Genomic DNA, 19,054 nt, shown 5'->3' on the forward strand with positions numbered 1-19,054 from the left:
CAGCGCACGGCAACGCCGTTTACCTTCCCGCCGGAGCGGTTCCTATTTATCTACTTGCACTTTGAGGTGCTTTCAAACTGCTAGGTTGGCAGGAGCTGGGACCAAGCAACGGGAGCTCACCCCGTCGTGGGGATTTGATCTGCCGACCTTCCAATCGGCAAGCCCTAGCCTCTGTGGTTTAGACCACAGCGCCACTCGCATCCCTACCCATAGGTACACCTTAAAACTGCAATGTGCAAAGCAGCCCTGAGCTTTCACGCTAGGCCTCTGGAATTCAGAGCTTCCTCTGCAACCCCATAGTATTGCATTGTAGTCTGTATAGACAGTAACAGGGTGCTACTATGTCAGAGAATGTGGCTTCTATGGAGTTGAGCCTTCAGTGATTCTGGTAGTTCTCTCTCTGTTCTCTCAGAACTGCATTTTGTTCTCTTCCGTCCTAGCAGAAGTCACTTGTTTAACACCAAACAATATGTGTCTTCTTTCTTAACCTTCTTAATTATTTTCTTTCTGCTGCCTTTGAAGGCTGGGAAGTGGAACCCTTTGCATGTAAGTTTCCCTGAGGGAAAATGAACACACATGCCACGCAAACATTATTTTTATTATTATTATTGCATCTTCTCTCCTTGTTTCCTCAGTGGTTGTCTTTCTGCACAGCCACTCTGCTTAAAATGCACGCTTGTTAAGGGCTTCCAAGCCCAAAGGTATTGAGCATGTTCTCAGGAGTGAAAGAGAGATATGTATCAGTTTGTTTAAACATGGGAAATGACCTTGGGCCAGTCACACTTCTTTGAAGTCTCCCAGCCCCACTCACCTCACAGAGTGTTTGTTGTGGGGGAGGAAGGGAAAGGAGATTGTTAGCTGCTTTGAGACTCCTGAAGGGGAGTGAAAGGCGGGATATCAAATCCACCTCCCTGCACCTCCACTTCCTTTCTCTACCTCCTCACATCCTGCTTCCAAGACCAGAAGTGAGCTGGGCTGGAAAAAGAAAGGCTTGAACTGATAGCATGTAGGGAGATAAGATGGGGGCGGGGGGGGAGGTGATTTAAGTCCCCTCACCCATGTGGCCCTCCTTCAATGTTAAAACAACAAAACCTCACTTTATATGAGACAGGGCAGACGCAGTTATTCCCCACCATACTATTGTGTGCAACACTCGAAAGCACACAGATGAAAAGCTTTAAGAGTAAAGGCTAGATAGAAGCTTGATAGGTTATGTTTAACTTCGGATTTGGGGTGTGTGAACAAGGGGAGGGTTGACTTAATTTCCATTATGAAATAACCTCCAATACGTTACCTCCCTCCCCCTTTTTCACACCGGTTTTTTTGTTTTGTTTTTGCAGGCGAAGGATGACCGAAGTGACATTGAGTCTAGTTCAGACGAAGAGCCCACCACAGCTCCTCATTCAAAGACCTCCCACAGCTCAGCCACCACCAATGGGACGAGCGGAACAAACGGAACAAACGGGTATCTCACTGGGGGCAACTCCGCAGAGGAACACTAATCCCTGGATTAAACACGGATACACGAACAAGACGAACTGTTTGCTACTGGAAGTCAATCGGTTGTGAATGCTGGGTTTTGTTTTTCGTTTCGTTTTGTCTTTTCTTCCTTCCCTTATTCTTTTTGTTTCTCAACATCAGAGAAAAACAAAACACATGGAGTATTTAAAGCTTCTAATAGCGTACTGCTGTGTTTCCTGTTTGTGAATGACAGCGCCACACCATGTTCTTTATGTAGGCATGCTGTATGTATATAGTTATATATACATGACCAGATGGGAGCAGTACTTTCTTCTGTAGGCTTTGATGATTATTTATTTTAGATCTTATTTGGGGGTGACTTGTGGATGAAAGGGAGCTAGATTCTCTTTCAGACTTCACATCAGGGCCAGGGACTGCCAAGTTTTAAGGTACGTTTCCGTGCTTCATTTCTCTAGCCCAGTATCTAGCATTACAACAAACCTTTATAAAAGTTCCTCTTTAGTTCTAGGTTGCTTTTGTTTTAATTTGCTGTTTTTGTGCCGAAGGATGCTGACTTTAGAAACTCCCACTACAAACACAGTGGTCGCTCCCCTCACCCTAGAGAGGAGTTTTAAAATGGTGCATTAGTATTTCTAAACTGCCTGTAATGGAGCCAGTCCATATGAAACTATTGTAAGATGGGATTTTAGCTGTCTTTTACAAGATTGGTGGCAAATTAGATCAGAGCTCACTGTTTGTGCAAATGCCCAAACTATGTTTACATCAGGTAGGAACAGCTCAAGTCTTACAGCCTTGCAGTTTTAACCTCCAGTTTGATTTTTAAAAATTTATGGAGATGCCTTTTGTTTAGTTTCAGAGGAAAGATGCTTACTTGAGCGCATAGTCATGTATACAAAAGTTGGACTTGGATCATATTTAGAACCAGCATCAAGAAAAATAGAGGCAGAAAAGAATTGCTTACTGGGAGTAAAGTATATACAAGACATTGGGAAGATATCTGCATGGTGCATTGGCAGCCTGTGTCTGGACTGTACCAGCAACTGGGGACTAAGTTGTATACAGCAGTTGTATACAGCAATTGGGGACTAAGTTGACTGAATACTTTTGCCATACAAATATATTCCATGTGCATAGAAACTAGAAGTCATGGGATAGGTTGAGGATGTTCAAGCTTAAAGCCGTTCTCCTGTCAGTCAGGGAATTGTTTGCATTAAATCACGTGTGCCACCCCCTTTTGCCATGAAGTGGTACAGTCCAGACACAGTTATACTTCCTCGCATACTTCTTGTGACAATTAGGCCTTATTGCTCAGATGGGGAACCTGGGGCGCTCTGATCATCGTTGGACATCATCCCTGACCTTTGCCAGCTCTGGCTGGGGCTGATGGAGTCCAACAACATCTAGAGGTTTTCCATCCCTGTTCTACTGCCTGAGGTTTCTTTTAAGTGCCTGCTAGAAAGCTTTTGCCCACACTTAAAATAAATATTAGGCAGTTCATTCGGGATTCAACGAGGACACAGTCCGTCAACCCTGCTTGGTATGAGGTTGTGTTCTTGGTAGATTGTGTGGCTAGGTGGCTCTGATTTTAAGAGAAGAGAGTGCCCTGTTTCTTCCCACTTCCTCAACTTACTTGTGAGAGGACAGTTTACCTAATACTCGTCCTGTGCCACACCACAGAAGAGTCCCCAAGGGAACTTTGATGGTTGTACGAGTCTCATAGCAGTCTTTTCTCTCTTTCTTAGCCCACAACACTTGCAACTGTTGGTGCCATTGAGCGCAACCCAGGAACATGGAAAACTGATGGCTAGATGTACCCCTGTATGAATCAGCAACAAGCATCCAAGGCTCTTCTTAATTACTAGAGAAATACAGCTGGCAGTAACTCTAAGCCTGTTGATTTACTGATAAAGATTTACCTGTAGCTATTGATATGTTCTTAAAGGAAATCAGCAGGAATAACAAAAGTTAGATCCTTCCCCCCACTCTTCATCTCTCTGCAGTAGAGGTTTCCTTGTTTCCCATAAGATCCTTAGATAAAACGACTTTTCTTTCACATTATTTCTGTGCTTAGTAAAGCCAGTTTCGGCTAAGGAGACAACTTCTCTTTTCTGTGTGCCATTTTTGTTTTCTGTTGGTGTTGGGCACAGAGGTAACATGTATGCCAAAGAACTACATGCAGGGAAAGATGGAAAGAAGCAATAAGCAATTGCTTGGAATCATAAGAGCCCTGCCTCCCACCAGAAATTATTTTGAGCCATAAATCCTTTTTGCACATCTCCGGCAACCAAATCACCCTTAACATTTGCTCAAGCCCTACAGTATTTATTATACTCTGGCTTTATTCTGTACATGAGAGAATGGAAAGGTGGTTGTTCTTTGCAGAGGAAAGGTTATTTTTCATCACAATTCATGCGGCCATTTTTGAAGCCAACCCAACAGAACATGTTTTGGGTTAATAGCTGTAGCGGGTTGAGGTGTGCTGGATTGGTCTTGTAAATCTCGACGCAACAAGTTAGATTCCATATCTGTGTTATGTTCATTCATGTTGCGTGTGTTGATATTTCAACAGTGTCACTTCAGGACCCAGTGGAAAAATCAGTTTCTCTGCAAAATACAAAAAAAAAAAAGGTTATGTGACATGTGCCAACATGCAAAACACAAATTAAGGGTGCCCATAAAGTGAATGTAGTAAAAGTAACTCAAGAGCTGAAGAACAGGAAGTATATTAGAGTGGAGGGATATAAAACAATATCAGAACCGCTATGGATATTGGATATTAGTTGCCACTAGAATCTCTCTTTCCGTGCTGTCATTTAAGAGTCATTGTAGGTTGGCTCTTAAGTTTCTCATAACTAATAATCCGGTGCATCTCAGTTTTGAGTCCTCTGTGCAGCATAGAACTTGAATAAAGAGAGTCTGCATGGGCATTGGATGTGAAGCGCTGTCATAGTAAGGCAAAGTGGATGCATCAGTAGTTTATATTCAGTTTTTTGGTTAGTTTTACAACAAACACAGATTGGGAGGCTGGGACTTTCAAAATGCTCTATGGCGTTGCTTAGGCAGGAGTTTTGGACAGATGTCTGGTTTTCCCAGAATGTGGAAGCTTTGCTTTTGGAGCTGCCATCATTAGCTTCTATAAGCTCACACTGTTGCGATGAAATGCACGGTAATCAGGTTAAGGGGAGGAAAGCTCCTGAACCTTGCCTCAGGCAACCCGAAAACTGTTACAAAGCACGCTGTGAAGTTAGCTGGGTTACAAAATGGCTTCATTACAGCTCAATCTTAAACACCAAGGATATAGACGCTTTGATGCTGTCAATGCAAAGAGGGCTTCCCCATTCACTTAAATGGATTGAAATTAGGGAGAATACGCTTTGTAGGCCCGTAAGTTCAACGTTAGCCTCTCACTATGGTGTATGCCAAGTGCAACTGGATCCAGGAAGAAAGAAAACATGTAATCAATCACAGGAAGCCCTTCTAGAAACAAACCGGTATTCAGTTTCCTGGATTAGTATTATCAAAATTGTCTTGTGTAAACAAGCTCTTGTAAGAAGAAAAAAAAAGCTCTTTGGTTTGGTCTCTTTTAGCAGTAGAGTAAAAGATGCAGTGACCAAAATGTGTAGCGTAGCGACAAAAATGAAGAAAAAACGGTGTGTGGAAGTTAGTAGCCATTAGCTAGACTGAACTTTTTTATTAGCCAGCTCTTGGGGTAGTGGAGTAAGATCTATTATTGTGTGCATTTCCTCAGTTAAGTATTGGCATGAAACACACTTTTTAAAAAAACAAAAACAAAAAAGTGTGTTTTTATGTATATTTTTAAAGTGGGACAAATGAGTGAAGACCAGGTATCTTCAACATATATATCCACTTGAGGATGGAAGTGTGGGGTTTGATTTGCACTCTCCATCCCGACTGTAGAGTGCCAGATTTTTAAAAATGCCAAAAAGAAATATACACGTATGCTCGTTGCCATTTTTGAATTTGTTCAACACATGACTTCATTTCTTGGGCAGTTACTTTCCATTCTCCCACCCACCCCTTTGTATATGTTTATATCCGAGGCCTGGTTCACAGAAGACCCGGCATGTAGGCTGCAAATCTGGCAGGATGCGGGTTCAGCCTGGGATTCATTTATGCTCCCCCCCCCCTCTGCGTGCAGAACCTTGAATGTGATCTTGGGCCTGTGCGCATTATCTGTGCATCCTTTTTTTGGGGGGGGGGCTGCACACTTCAGTGGGGCTTGCATAGATGCCTGCATGTCTAAACCCTAGCTGATATTTAAGCTCCCTATACCAAGAATTGCCAAGAGTGGTATCTTTGAGATGCTTCAGGACTACATTTCCCATCATCCCTGGTGACTGGCCATGCTGGGCTGAAGGGAACGGGGAATGCAGCAACATCTGTAGGGCAACATGCCAGCTATCCCTGCTGTATACAAGGGAGAGAAAGGAACATGAGTCCCAAGCTCACCCCCTGTACCCTGCCACTTCCAGGGTCTACGTGCCAGTACCCTCTGTGAACTAGCCCAGAGTTTGTTTATGGGGGAGATATTGCAGATGGGTTGCTAAACGAGAGGAAACTGTGTGCAAAGAAATCTTAGCTTCCCCTAGGAAGCATTTGCACAGCACATTCTCCCCCTTCCCTGCTGTCATTCAGTGAAGCTGGTTTCTTCCTTAACGGCTGGCATGTTGTAACTTGCAAGGAACTAATGAGCATATAAACCCCGAAAGCCTAGATTTGGGACTGTAGGGAAAGGAGGGTAATTGCCAATCTTCACACATAATCAAAAAAGTGACAATATCAAGCCATGGAGTGATCATGGTGGTTCTTTTATCAATTAATGCACCTTTCCTTTCAAGTCATTCTGCTACTGGAACGGAGCGTGTTGCAACAAACAATAAAATTATTGTGTGTGCCTGCGTGCGTGCGTGCATAGGTGTGAGCGTGCTGTATTTTGCAATAAACTATGGGCAGATAGTTGTGTAACCCAATGCCAGCTTGTTTTGAATGTCTTTACAGTGTACATATTAAGGCATAGGTTACACGGTATTCTGGTGGTTCAGGTCGACGTTCTTCTTCTGCCATTCCCTTTTGCAGTGTATGGTAGAGGGTTCTGAATATAGGGCTATTGAAGTCCATATTTCTCATCTCCCCAAACTCATACATAATTTCGGCTTTCTGTAATTCTCACAAATGAGAAGAAGATGGGATTTCTTTATTTGCTCCCTCCTCCCAATTGTTCTATTTTTATTTTTGTTTAAAGGCTTCCTGGTGTTATATTTCCTCCTGTATTCATTACTGAATCCTCTTGTCAAATAATAAAATTACAACAGTTCTGTAGGCCACTGTGAGAATGACCAAAATACTCAAAACCCACAGTGTTTAATAAATGGAGTTGCCTTGAAATCACAAATCAAAACTTCAAAAATCCTCTGATTGCACTTAGGCATGACTTGAGTGTGATTTGGTTTGTTTGGATTCTACTGGGACGTTGCTAAAAACTGCCCATATTTTTAGCTTCTACTTTTAAAAATAGTTGTCTTGGTATTTATTTGTTTATTTATTGAAAAGTTACTTAGCACATTTTTCCTTACAAGGAAGTTCCAGTTGTAATGACAGAGAAACTGAAGCAGCTGATCTGCTTGTATAAAGTTATACACTTAGGAAATAGCCTCCACTTACTTTAATGGAGGGCAGGAGGGGGTATGTGTATTTATTTCGGCCTTAATTTTAGCCTAGGGCTTTAGTGATGTGTAGGTTGACTAGGACCACTGGTAATGAGAATCATCTCAAAGAAGAACAGTACACACTGGTTTGATACACAAGAGAGTGTTTTTTCTATTTCCCTGCAAATTTCTAAATACTGAAAACAGTAGCCACATTTGTGTGCTCTGCATGGTGGTTACTTTCAGCAGGTCAGGTCAGGACAAAAAGGTGCAATTTTCCACCTGTGTTTTCAAGACAATCCAACAGTTTGAGGAACTCTTTGAACTATAACTTACTGGTATATTTCACTGTCAGAAATACAGCACTGTGTTTTAGCCTTGGATTTTGCTTCTGGGTTTCTTTTCTTTTCCCCCTTTTAAATATGAAAAATTAAAATTCTTCCTGGAATATTTGGATCCAATCAATATTGTGAATTTTGATTTGAAAACACTTTCATAATAAACACTAAAGTATTAGGCCTCTTTACTTGCCTTCTTTGCAGTGTGTGTGCGCATAGCCTTATACTACTTGTCTGTTTACATCTCCCCATTGTCTACTCCGACGGGAAGTTGCTCTCTGGCATCTAAGGCCAAAGCTTTTCACATCCCCTGCTTCCTGAGAGCCTGGAGATGCCAGGAACTGAACATGGAACAGCAGGTCCTCTTTCGCTTGTCACTCATGGTTGTCACCTGGTAAGAACAGAGCTGCTGCCGCCGCCACTTCCCACTCCTCCTCTCTGACCTCCTTTTTTCTCCCCCACTGCCTTCAGTGCACCAGGGCGTCCCCAGGCTGCCTCCTGTCGCTTCAGGTCGTGGTGGTGGAGGCGGCGGCAGTGGCAGAAAAGCTATTTTCTCGCTTTTTGTCTCGGGCAGCAAAAATGTCTTGGCCCTGATTCTCCCTCTGTGGCAATCTAGGTTTCTCCTATGAGAGCAGGCACTGTTGCAGACACTCTTCCCCTTAAATCCACCCGTGGCTGGAACTTGTGTGATTCTTGCACCCATTCTGCAGAAAGGCGAAACTGATCTTTTGTTTTGGCAGGGTGAGAAGCTTTGGAGCTGGAGGGAGAGACTTTGACCTAATGTTCAAGAAACAAGAGAAAAAGCAAAAAACAAAAAAAGTTGATAGCACCCTTCTCTCAACATACTTAGAGAGTCCCCACCCAAAAAAAACCCTCATTCCCTTTGATCCACACAACAGGTGTACAAGGTAGTTCAGCCTAAGAGAGGCAGCTGGCCCTAGCTCAATTGTGTCCCATTCGTGCAGTTATAGGGTTGCCATATTTCTATAAGTAAAATTCAGGACACAAAATTTGTTAAGCTTTTTTTGGGAAATGGAACACAAAGTTGTTGGGCTTTTCTTAGGAATCAATCTCAAAATCACCATTTCCCCAAACTTCCTCCCAGCTGCTAGTTTCACTTGGAAATTCCAGATGTATGACAACCCCAACAATGTGGTACAGATGACCAGTCAAACCCAAGTAGCAAAACATTTGCTAAAAGTTAAGCCTGGTTTATTATTAATTAATTCATAAAGAATTTCAAAACATTTTGTAAATGCATTAACAGAAAAACAAGGCAAGGGTCCATAACAGTTGTTGGTCACCTTGGTGTACGCGATTGTTTGAGGGGCTCTGGATCTTGTTTGCATTACCAGGAAGTAGCTGGGATGAAATCAGCTGCAGGGTTAGTCCCTTAATTAGCTGCTTGGCTGACACACCGGCTTGATTGCCATGGAACTTTCAGCCTCCTAGAATTCCAAGTGGACAAGTTAGGGCAGAGGCAGAAATACGAGAACAGAATCTGGCAGTTCAGAATGAAGAACCCACTGGAAGGCTGCACAGTGAGTAACCTCTTATTTCATTCATAGCCCACCCCCTTCTCTCTCTCAGCTTAGTATATGTGGGGCTTGTGGGCCACAATGAAATCATTCACAGCCACTGAAGAATACCTGGCTGGTGGTCTACATCGGAGAGAGGGACTGATTTTTCTGCCTGCCCTTGAGCTGTGACATTGATCTTCCAAAGTGCTTTGCTGGCAATGTGACACGCATACACCCCAATTGCTTCTTCAAGATTCCTCTTCCCAGCCTCGCGGATGTGGCACTGGCTTTCTGGACAGAGGCCTAGCAAAGCTCGAAGAGTAGCCAAGGATGCTGGACTGACCTAACTGAGTTTCGAAGGTGGCAGGAGTCTCGTCGTATCCTGGTCAGAAACTGGAAGGCAGAGAGAGCTGCTGGGTGGGGTTAAGTTGCTGTTTCTGCTATTTTGCAGCAGGGCAGTTTTATATATTGGTTGTTGCATTCCCACCCTGCCCTGGGAGAGGATTGTGGGCATGTGATGTTGCCAGAGCCACAACTCCCCCACCCCAGCACACCTCTTGCAAAGCTAGGCAGCTTGTCGTTTGGCCCCAAGGCCTCCTGTTGCTGATTATCTCTACTCAGATGTTAGGCTTAAGCCATATATGTGATGCCTGATCATTTGAAGGGTTTCCTTGAGTTTGGTTCGGAAGGTGTAACGTAGATTGGAACAGAGAAGCGGGCCAAGTAACACACACTTCCCTGAAGCAAGTTTAAATCATCCTTTGGTTGTGAATCTTGCTGGGTTACCTTGAGCCAGTCATTACTTTGCAGGGCTGATGTGAGGATAAAACGGGGGGGGGGTTTCTTAGAGGAAAAGCTAGTTTGAAGGGAAAGGTGGATAAATACGCAACAGAAAACTGGGGAGAACTTAGAAGAGGTATCCAAAGATGGATGTGAGAAGCTGAGAAAGAATAATAATAGAATTGTTAAGTTGGAAGGGACCCCAAGGGCCATCTAGTCCAACCCCTCTGCAGTGCAGGAGTCTTTTTGCCTAACATGGGGCTCGAACCCACGACCCTGAGAATCAGTGGCCCTATGCTCCATCAACGTGAATTATCAAAAATAAAGACATAAAGTCACATGAAATTGTCTCCTCTGAACTGTCTGGGGAGACACAGGGATATAGACAAGATATATAACTGTAAGTTCAGGGCTGCAATCGTAAACACACTTTCTTGGGAGTGAGCCCCACTGGAACGCAATGGGAACTGCTCCTGACTAAACAGAAGATTGAGGGGAGGAAAACTGCGCAGGGAGGATGGTTTTGATCAGGAACACAGCATGCAATTAGAGAGAGGAGCAGTGGCATAGTGTGGGTTGCCTGAGCCCGGGGCCATGCTGAGGGGGTGGGTGGGAAGGAGGGAAACAGACAGAGTATGCAGGCACATTCAACTGCCCAACGGCATCCACATCACCTGGGAGATCTCAGCTGCAGAGCTAAGAAGAGAAGAGTTGATCCGTTGTCTGGAGCCCAGGAATGGAAGCTCTATTGAGGCAGCACTGGGTGTTGAAATTTGGCACCCTTAACAATTTTGCACCTGGGGCAACTGCCCCCCATTCTACACCACTGGAGAGGAGCACAATTCCCCACTGCGGCCAGTCCCGCCCCCAAGAGCCACACTTCCGTACAGCTGCATTCAAAAACAAACCAGCTAACCGCACACCACCCTGGGGATAATGTTCACGTGGCCACTGGATGCCTTGCGCATGTTGATCCTCCAACATCTACCAAGGATTCGAGCAAGCATTTTGTTTCCTTTACCTCTGTTAAGAGATGGCAGGACCGCTTGCAGTTCCAGACTTGCTGTGCATCCATTATGTGTGTACGCAGGGGGGGGGGGATTGCTCCAAGTGCCGTTGTTTTGTACAGCTCAGCTTCGTCAGTGAGTGCCAATGCCTTGCAAAGATTTAACATCCGATATAAAATATTAATATGGCTGCTGCTTCTAGCAAGCTGCATCTTGCACAGCAGGAGAACTGGGAGCCAGCCAGCAGAAGTTTCTGCTGCAAAATCTGCTTCTTTGGATTTGACATTTTTATTTCAAAAAATCTCTAGAAAAGAGAAATGTTACCATAATGCCTAGTAATCAATTGCAGGCTAAACATCCCTCATTGTAGGCTATTACCAGCATGACAATTGTAACTAATGAAAGCAATAATAATATTTTATAGCAGGCGTTAGCTCTGTCTTTGGTCACTTTGGGAGGAAAGGCATGGTGCAGTATTTCTCATAGCTATACTAAAATTAATATAGGGTGGTGGTCAACAAACTCTATGCGCTGGCACACTGGTCCTCAAAGGGTGTGGTGCACCACACTGGCATGGCAGGAGAGGATGGCAAGTGTGGCAGGAAGATTCAAGGACAATCAAAGAAATATTTAAACATTTCATTATGGCATGGTATGGTTGATGGGCATATTGGTCATCCATTCTCAGAAAACTGTCTTCATGAGTTTCTTCATGTAAGATGAGCCCAAGGCGATTCTCCGGGACCCTCCAAGTGTCCCTATTTTCCAGGGACAGTCCCAGATTTACAGAAGCCGTCTCAGTTTCTGATTTGACCCCAGAATGTCCTGCTTTTCCTTAGGATGCCCCTATTTTCATTGGGGGTGGTGGTGGGAGGAGATATGCAGTTTTGCAAACCCTGAGCCAAGGAGATAAGTAACTATACAACCTTTAGAAGACATCTGAAGGCAGCTCTGTCGAAGGAAGTTCTTAATTGTTTTATTATGGGGGTTTTTATGTTGGAAGCTGCCTAGAGTGGCTGTGGCAACCCAGTAAGATGGGCAGGGTTTATTATTATTATTATTATTATTATTATTATTATTATTATTATTATTATTATTATTGACGTCCCTATTTTCATTGGAGAAATGTTGGAAGGTATGTTCTCCCCACGTCTCCTCTCACCATGCGCATGCCCTTTGCCATCCCCACATCTGCTGAGGAAGCTTGTTGAGGGGGAATCCAGAACACATTTAGCGGGAATGCCAGGACTGCAGGAAGGAAATGGTTCTGTCATGCAAGGAAAAATCTTCACACTGCTGGAATGTTCACCTTAGCACTATGTTGAATGAAACCAGTGATCTATTAATATAATAATAAAATAGCAGGCTATATGCAGTAACGGTTGCGAATGTTGAACTCTACTGGTATAATGAATGGGTCTGTGCTGAATTGTCACAGACCATGCTTTTCCCAAAGGACTATGTCAGGAGGTGCGGTGCTTCCCTCGAACAAAAAAAGAGCCTTTTCTTGCAAAATCCCGACCCCTTCCTCCCTGCGTCTTCTCCAACCTTTGCAAAACACTTGCATCTGAGGCAGAGAGCATCTCTAGCCACGTTTTTGTGGATAGCCTCCTTTTTAAAAATGTTCGGTGAAAGTATATTAAAGGAGGCAGTGCATAGCATCATTGGGAGAGTGACCTTCCACTTCTGGCTTGCCAAGAGAAAGGGGAGCATCGCGTTGCAGAGGAGCTTCTTCAAAATAGTGACTTGCCTAATCACAAACTGGACATTGGCTCGCAGAGAGATCTGAATGAGCAAGCTGGTGTTCCCAGGAATGCTTTGTGCAAGTGAGGAAACCTAGCACACCAAATAGGAAGCTCCTTTCTACTGGGCCCATGGGTCCCTCTAACTCAAGACTGACAACACAGGAGCTTTCAAGGCTTCCAGCAGGAGTCCTTTCTTCTAGCCCTACCTGGAAATGCCAGGGACTGACCATGGAATCTTCTGGATGCAAAGCTAAGACTGAGCCACAGCCCCATCTACCCTCCATACACTGGCCTTTCCCCAAATTGGCAGGAGGGGGGCCTTTAATGTGAAAGGAGAGTAGCACAGGTTATCGCCATTATTTCTTTTTCAGACCTGTGAGTGCGTTATAATGGAAACACTTCCATATGGGCTTTGATTTGGCACAATGTTTGCATGGGGTGATGGAATTGGGAATGGGAAACAAAACGAACCCTGAGAACCGTTCTATTTAAGCCGTGTGAGATCTCTCAATGCCAGAGAGGGTGTGTAGATGTGTGGGTGCTACAGAAACTCTATTGATTTTGTAAAGGTCTCCTCCCTGTGTGTGGATATCATTTCTGTTGGGTGGAGATTTTGGCTAGATTTCAGAGAGACGTTGCAATCCACCCACCAGGAACTTCTACCTGTTGTCTAAGTAATGATAACAGTAATACTAATAATACAGGAGTACCTAAGGACCTTGTACATTATCAACAGCTGGTTTTCTGGCTTAAAAGTATGCAATCACTTTGCATGCCCCCTTCAGTGATGGAAAAGGAAAAGAAAACCTTTGCTACTGCGAATACTCATTCTCTTCCCACACAAGCTGCACACCTGCTTGCTAGTCTTTTCTTTTCCTGTGTGGCAGGCAGAACGAGTGCAGACCTGAAATGTTGTCCAAACCTTAAAGCCTGTAAACAAGTCTGTATCTTGTGTTTTCAGTATGACAGGGCATATCAAGATCTGAAAAGATTTTCCAAAAATGGAGATAATTTCTGCAAGCAACTCATGTCTATTCTTCAGCAGAGGTATGTATGTGTCCCCTCAACCTGGTAGACTTCAATCTCCCTTGTTTGCTCAGATGGCAAATTATTTTCTCCAAATGGTATGTGTGTGCTGGTGGAGGGAGTGGGGAGAGAGTTACTGTTCTCCGGAACAGACTTCTATAATACAAGGATCATTTCCTCCCGGCATGTTCGAACAGTTTCTATAAGGCTTGGTCTGATGCCACTTGAAATATAACTTGCTCATCCAGTAATTACTAGGGTGGCTGCTGGAATGTGAAGAAGGGGTGTGGAGAAAAGGTCTAATAGCAAGGACCAGCTTCAAGGTAGCATATACAGTATGTGGATTTTCTTCCTTTGGCCTGATGATGAGCTCAGTGGGATGTAACCCTAAACCATGGTTTTTTCATGGTTGAGACAAGTAGTGTAGGGGAACCTTGGGTTTATGTGACTCCTCCTTCAGGATAGCCATGCAGAGGAATTTGAAAGCTTCCCCCTTTTTTGGTTAAGCACAGGTTGCTATGTCATCTGAACCAGGTAAACTGTGGCAACCATAATTATAGTTTGTTTAAACAAGCCAGCATGAAGCCATAGTACGTTTCAACAAACCACTGTTAATATTAACAGGACTTTAGCATGCTGTCCAAACCCTAAACTGTGGTTAATCTAAAACAGAAGAAGCTGCTGTTCCCCTTCAAGCTACCCCAGTGAGAAGTGGGGAGTGAGGAGTTTGCAAGCCCAAGGCTCGCTGCAGCTCATCCCCATGACACGAAACCATAGTTTAATGTTAGGTGTGAACTTTTTGCTTTGACCTAAAGCATGCAAGGTTATGCTTAAAATTCTACAAGGAAGGCTCAAGCAGTATGTGGACCGAGAACTCCCAGAAGTGCAAGCTGGATTTAGAAGAGGCAGAGGAACCAGAGACCAAATTGCAAACATGCGCTGGATCATGGAGAAAGCTAGAGAGTTCCAGAAAGACATCTACTTCTGCTTCATTGACTATGCAAAAGCCTTTGACTGTGTCGACCACAGCAAACTATGGCAAGTTCTTAAAGAAATGGGAGTGCCTGATCACCTCATCTGTCGGGGATCACCTCATCTTGTGCAGGGAAGGCTGCACAAGAAGCAGTTATCCGCCGCCCGGCTGCCCAGGGCCGTCCGGAAACGCGGTGCTCACTGGAAGGACATCGTGAAGCTGAGACTCCAATACTTTGGCCACCTCATGAGAAGAGAAGACTCCCTGGAAAAGACCCTGATGTGGGAAAGATGGAGGGCACAATGAGAAGGGGACGACAGAGGACGAGATGGTTGGACAGTGTTCTCGAAGCTACCAGCATGAGTTTAACCAAACTGCGGGAGGCAGTGGAAGACAGAAGTGCCTGGCGTGCTCTGGTCCATGGGGTCACAAAGAGTTGGACACGACTAAACGACTAAACAACAACAACAACAAAGCATGCAAGCCTTCATAGATTGTGCAAAGTCCAATTCTACTGTGGATTCCCTTGAATGCAGCAAATATGGTTATATATATATATATATATATATATATATATATATATATGCTTTCGTAGATTTTCACGGGTACAGGAATGTAGGTTTTGGTGTCTTCGGGTGTCTTCCCGTGTAAGAGTTGGGGTGTCTAGGCGACGTTTCGACGAGGTCTCACTCGTCATCTTCAGGCTGGTGCTTTCGGCTGGTGCTTTCCAGTAACAAGAAGCCGAAAGCACCAGCCTGAAGATGACGAGTGAGACCTCGTCGAAACGTCGCCTAGACACCCCAACTCTTACACGGGAAGACACCCGAAGACACCAAAACCTACATATATATATATATATATATACACACACACACACACACACACACACACACACACACACACACATATATATGAAAGACCTGTGCTTCTGGAGCAACACTGGCTTTTGCCTCCCACAAGAGTCCCAACTAACCCAAAATAAAAGTCAGAACTGTTAGTCCCAACTAACCCAAAATAAAAACGTCGCCTAGACACCCCAACTCTTACACGGGAAGACACCCGAAGACACCAAAACCTACATATATATATATATATATATATATATATATATATATATATATACACACACACACACACACACACACACACACACACACATATATATATATGAAAGACCTGTGCTTCTGGAGCAACACTGGCTTTTGCCTCCCACAAGAGTCCCAACTAACCCAAAATAAAAGCAACAGGCATGGCTGGGAAGGGGGAAGAGGCAAGAGTAGTGAGTGGGGATGGTGATACTTTGCTCCTGATGACATCCGAAGTGTTGGAGCAGCACCCTTGAAAAAGAGTGGTGTGGAGCAGTCTACTGGATGATCCCAAATAACTTAAATGCAGTGCAGACTGAGAGGTGCCCAGTTATCGGAAAGAGTCCCTCATATGGACCTTAGCTCTTAACGCAGAGGGTAATCTCATTAAGGACAGGGCTGGGTGGACAGGACATTAAGTGTTAATTAACTCAGGTACTGGGTCATTGCACACATATCAACACACATTTCCTAACTCCTTGTGGCAGAATGTCCCCCCAAGGTCTCTGTGCAGTTAGAACTCATGGCCGGGTGATTGGGATGTTCCTTATGCAGAAAGGGGAAGGCTGTTTCACAGGAAAACATAAATGTAGGCTTCACCCAGTTACTGTGAAAAGGAGTTTGCTGGAGGTTACCGTACTGTCACTGCCCTATGACCAGGTCATCCTTAAACAGGGCTATCTATTTGCATTTTATAAGGAAGAAGTTCCAGGGATTCATTAGGCTTGCGCTTACCCAGTCCATTATGCACATTGGTTAATCTGGAGAAATTCACCTGCACGGCAACTGCAGCGGGGAGGATATTTGGCGGGAACCACTAGAGATTCCTCTAACAGGATCACACTTGGCTTGAACTTCCATAGCCCTACTTGGCTTGAACAACAGTGGCTTCCTCTGACGCCTTTCTGGAGTTTCCCATTCACTGAAATGTTCAGTTTGTGATCTATGCGTCTGCCTGCAGTTCTGACACATGTTTGGTTATGTAAACCTAATCAGAGGACTCAGCTACATTGGCGAAGAAAATGCATTTGCTTTACATGCATTCTAACACTGTGACACCAGATCGCACTGTGGAGTTCCATACAAAGTTTGCAACACATTTAACTGCAACTCTTTTTTGGTGTGTCTGGATCCAGCCAGAGTAGACCTTTGCACTGGTTCTGACAGGCCAACCAGTGTGAAACTAACCTGGGTTGCAGTGGAGCCACCTGTAAGCAAGAGGGGGGACCTTCAGCAGGCAAGGGTCCAGAGACAGAAAGGGGAAAGTAGGGGAGGCAAACCCCTGAGCTCTGGCTAACTAAACAATTCAGTAGAGTGATGTGCATCAAAGTGATTTTCAGTGAAGTGATGCTCAACAGGGTGGATCTGGGAAGCCAGAAGCCACACAAGTGATCCAGCAAATGATTTCATAGTGGAACTGAGTAACCAGATCCTGAAGCCAGAAATATTGTTGCTTTGAAGCCTGGAGTTTTTGCACTCTCATAAACAAAAGCCTCAAAGGAAATTCCAGCATTGATTGTGTAGCCTTATGAGGCTTTGCCCTCGGGTGGGGAAAATATTGCGCCCGGGAAAGGGAAGTGGGAGTCAACAGACACTCAAGGAATAGTTTCGGAGAAAAGGCTTTTATTTCTACCATCCATGAACTGGTAGAAGGAGCAAGTGTGATAGTTCACAAAAAGCATGCACGGGTTCACAATCATGTGCACAAACATATATACCCCTTCCAGTTCCCTCCCCTTTTCTCCTCCTTCTTCCAGAGTCCTGCCCCATGAGTTCCTCTGAGCATGAACAGAAAGCTCCCCTGTCTTGGGACCATTTTTGGGCTCTTCCCAGGAAGGGGGTGAGGGAGTTTCAGAGTGTTCAGATATGTTTCAATCTCTTGTTCTGGCATAGTTCCCGGAAAGAAAGTTGCAAGTCAAATATACTGTTTGGCAAGGTCAACTATAGCCTGAGAAGCGACCTTTGTTACAGCAGAGCGAAATGTTTCTGATGCTTAGCTAATGCATTTTAGCTGCTGAGAAAAATGATTTTGAAAAGCTTTGAGAAGCTTTGAGCCTGCTTTGGGGGGGGGGCTTCAGGCCTAGATGGGGTCACCTGTCCTTCATTCCTTCAATTGGATCATGGAGGTGTCATCCCTATTTCCTGTACCTGATATAGATAGGTCATGTAGGTCAGAGATAAAGGATTCTCTTTCGTGGAGACAGGTGGTTGTAGTCATCTAGTCTAGGTCCGATTAGGCCTAGATTTGAACAACAGGCTCCTCTCCCAAGGGCCACAATATTGCATTAATTTTGGATTTCATTGATTGGATTGCCAAAAGCCACATCCTGCGCGTATGACTGGTGACCTTGCCTCTACTAAGATGACCAACTTGATTCACCAGGTTGCCTTTTTTTGCTGGATCGTGCCCCGATTTAGCAGTCATATTGTTCCTGCAATTGCTATTGATTTTGTAAAGTCACAAACAGAGTTTCAGAAGATTTACTAAGACACATTTCACCCAAGGGGGAAGGCTGGGAGGAAGGCTTTTAGCTCTAACTTGTTATTTCATCCTGAAAACCTAATTCATTTTACTGTCAGATATTCTGAGTAGAGAGCAAGGATTTCATTAGCTGTGCATTCCAAAGAGAAATTGCCATTCCATAGAAGATTTGCCTTGCATCTTAAACCTCAAGGCTCCCCTTTCTAGGAGACACCTTTTTGAAAGTAATTATTTTCTAAATATGATGAAATGCTTTACCACTTATGCAGTAGGACAAGTGAAATTCGGGCACACACAAAAACCCCTCAATTCGCTTCCTTTTTTACAAGCTTGGGATATCACCATTACTTCCATGCTACTTGGATAATAAAATATGACATTTGTCATGAGATGAACTACATTAAATCACGTCGGTGGGTGATAAATTTACCTTGTGAACATATAAGCATCATCAGCTGTTCTGATTCTTTTGCATGGCAATGAAAAGAATGGAAACTTCTGCCTATGAAGTGTGCGGTCTACCAAGCGATGGTTGCCTCCCCGAATATTTATTTGGTGCCCCTTTGATTAATGCTGGGGTCTCCAACCTTTTCGGAATTTTGAGAAAGTGCCTTGGGTGCCAGCCACAAAATGGCTGCAGTGGGGATGTGGCTTAAACACAAAATGGCTGCTGCATCTAAAGAGCTGGAAAATAGGACCACAAAATGGTGTGAGCATGCCATCCCTCGGTCAATGGGAGCCAAGGAAGCACCTACATCAGTCATCGCCACACTCCCAGAGAAAAGCTATTTGCGCCACTTCCTTCAGAACAGAAGGGATGGAAGTAATCAAATTATTACCTTCAGTCAAATGTGGGCATGTTTAAGGAGACTTGGGGCAAGCAGGAGCGGAGCAGGAAGAGCAAACAGTCTCATGTGTATTGTGGATTTTTGAAGGGAGATTTACTGAGA

General features: G+C 44.2%; 2 protein-coding genes and 1 long non-coding RNA gene across 7 annotated transcripts in view; 2 read left to right on the forward strand and 1 right to left on the reverse strand.

Annotated features, from left to right (window-relative positions):
- Positions 1 to 7,666, forward strand: part of CERS6 (ceramide synthase 6) — an 85,441-nt gene extending 77,775 nt beyond the window's left edge. Inside the window, exons 10-11 of one of the 2 annotated variants that reach the window (XM_081181859.1) lie at positions 523 to 546; positions 1,341 to 7,666. In XM_081181859.1, coding sequence (XP_081037985.1) covers positions 523 to 546; positions 1,341 to 1,502 — 186 coding nt within the window. In that variant the 3' untranslated portion in view covers positions 1,503 to 7,666. The remainder of the gene's footprint in view (positions 1 to 522; positions 547 to 1,340) is intronic. The other variant, XM_081181860.1, reaches the window with a different exon arrangement.
- Positions 3,861 to 10,454, reverse strand: LOC308581907. 2 transcript variants are annotated; one of them, XR_014005371.1, is made up of 4 exons: positions 9,136 to 10,454; positions 8,791 to 8,934; positions 7,680 to 8,263; positions 3,861 to 4,086 (listed from the first exon to the last, which is right to left on the reverse strand). It is a non-coding gene; the product is annotated as an uncharacterized lncRNA (long non-coding RNA). The 2 variants fall into 2 exon arrangements; XR_014005370.1 differs by lacking the exon at positions 7,680 to 8,263.
- NOSTRIN (nitric oxide synthase trafficking) overlaps positions 8,932 to 19,054 on the forward strand; it is a 33,123-nt gene continuing 23,000 nt past the window's right edge. For all 3 annotated transcript variants that reach the window (XM_081180639.1, XM_081180640.1, XM_081180641.1), the window contains exons 1-2: positions 8,932 to 9,027; positions 13,500 to 13,585. In XM_081180639.1, coding sequence (XP_081036765.1) covers positions 9,001 to 9,027; positions 13,500 to 13,585 — 113 coding nt within the window. In that variant the 5' untranslated portion in view covers positions 8,932 to 9,000. The remainder of the gene's footprint in view (positions 9,028 to 13,499; positions 13,586 to 19,054) is intronic.

This window comes from Podarcis bocagei, assembly GCF_964188305.1.
Source record: "Podarcis bocagei genome assembly, chromosome: 1".
Lineage (NCBI taxonomy): Eukaryota > Metazoa > Chordata > Lepidosauria > Squamata > Lacertidae > Podarcis > Podarcis bocagei.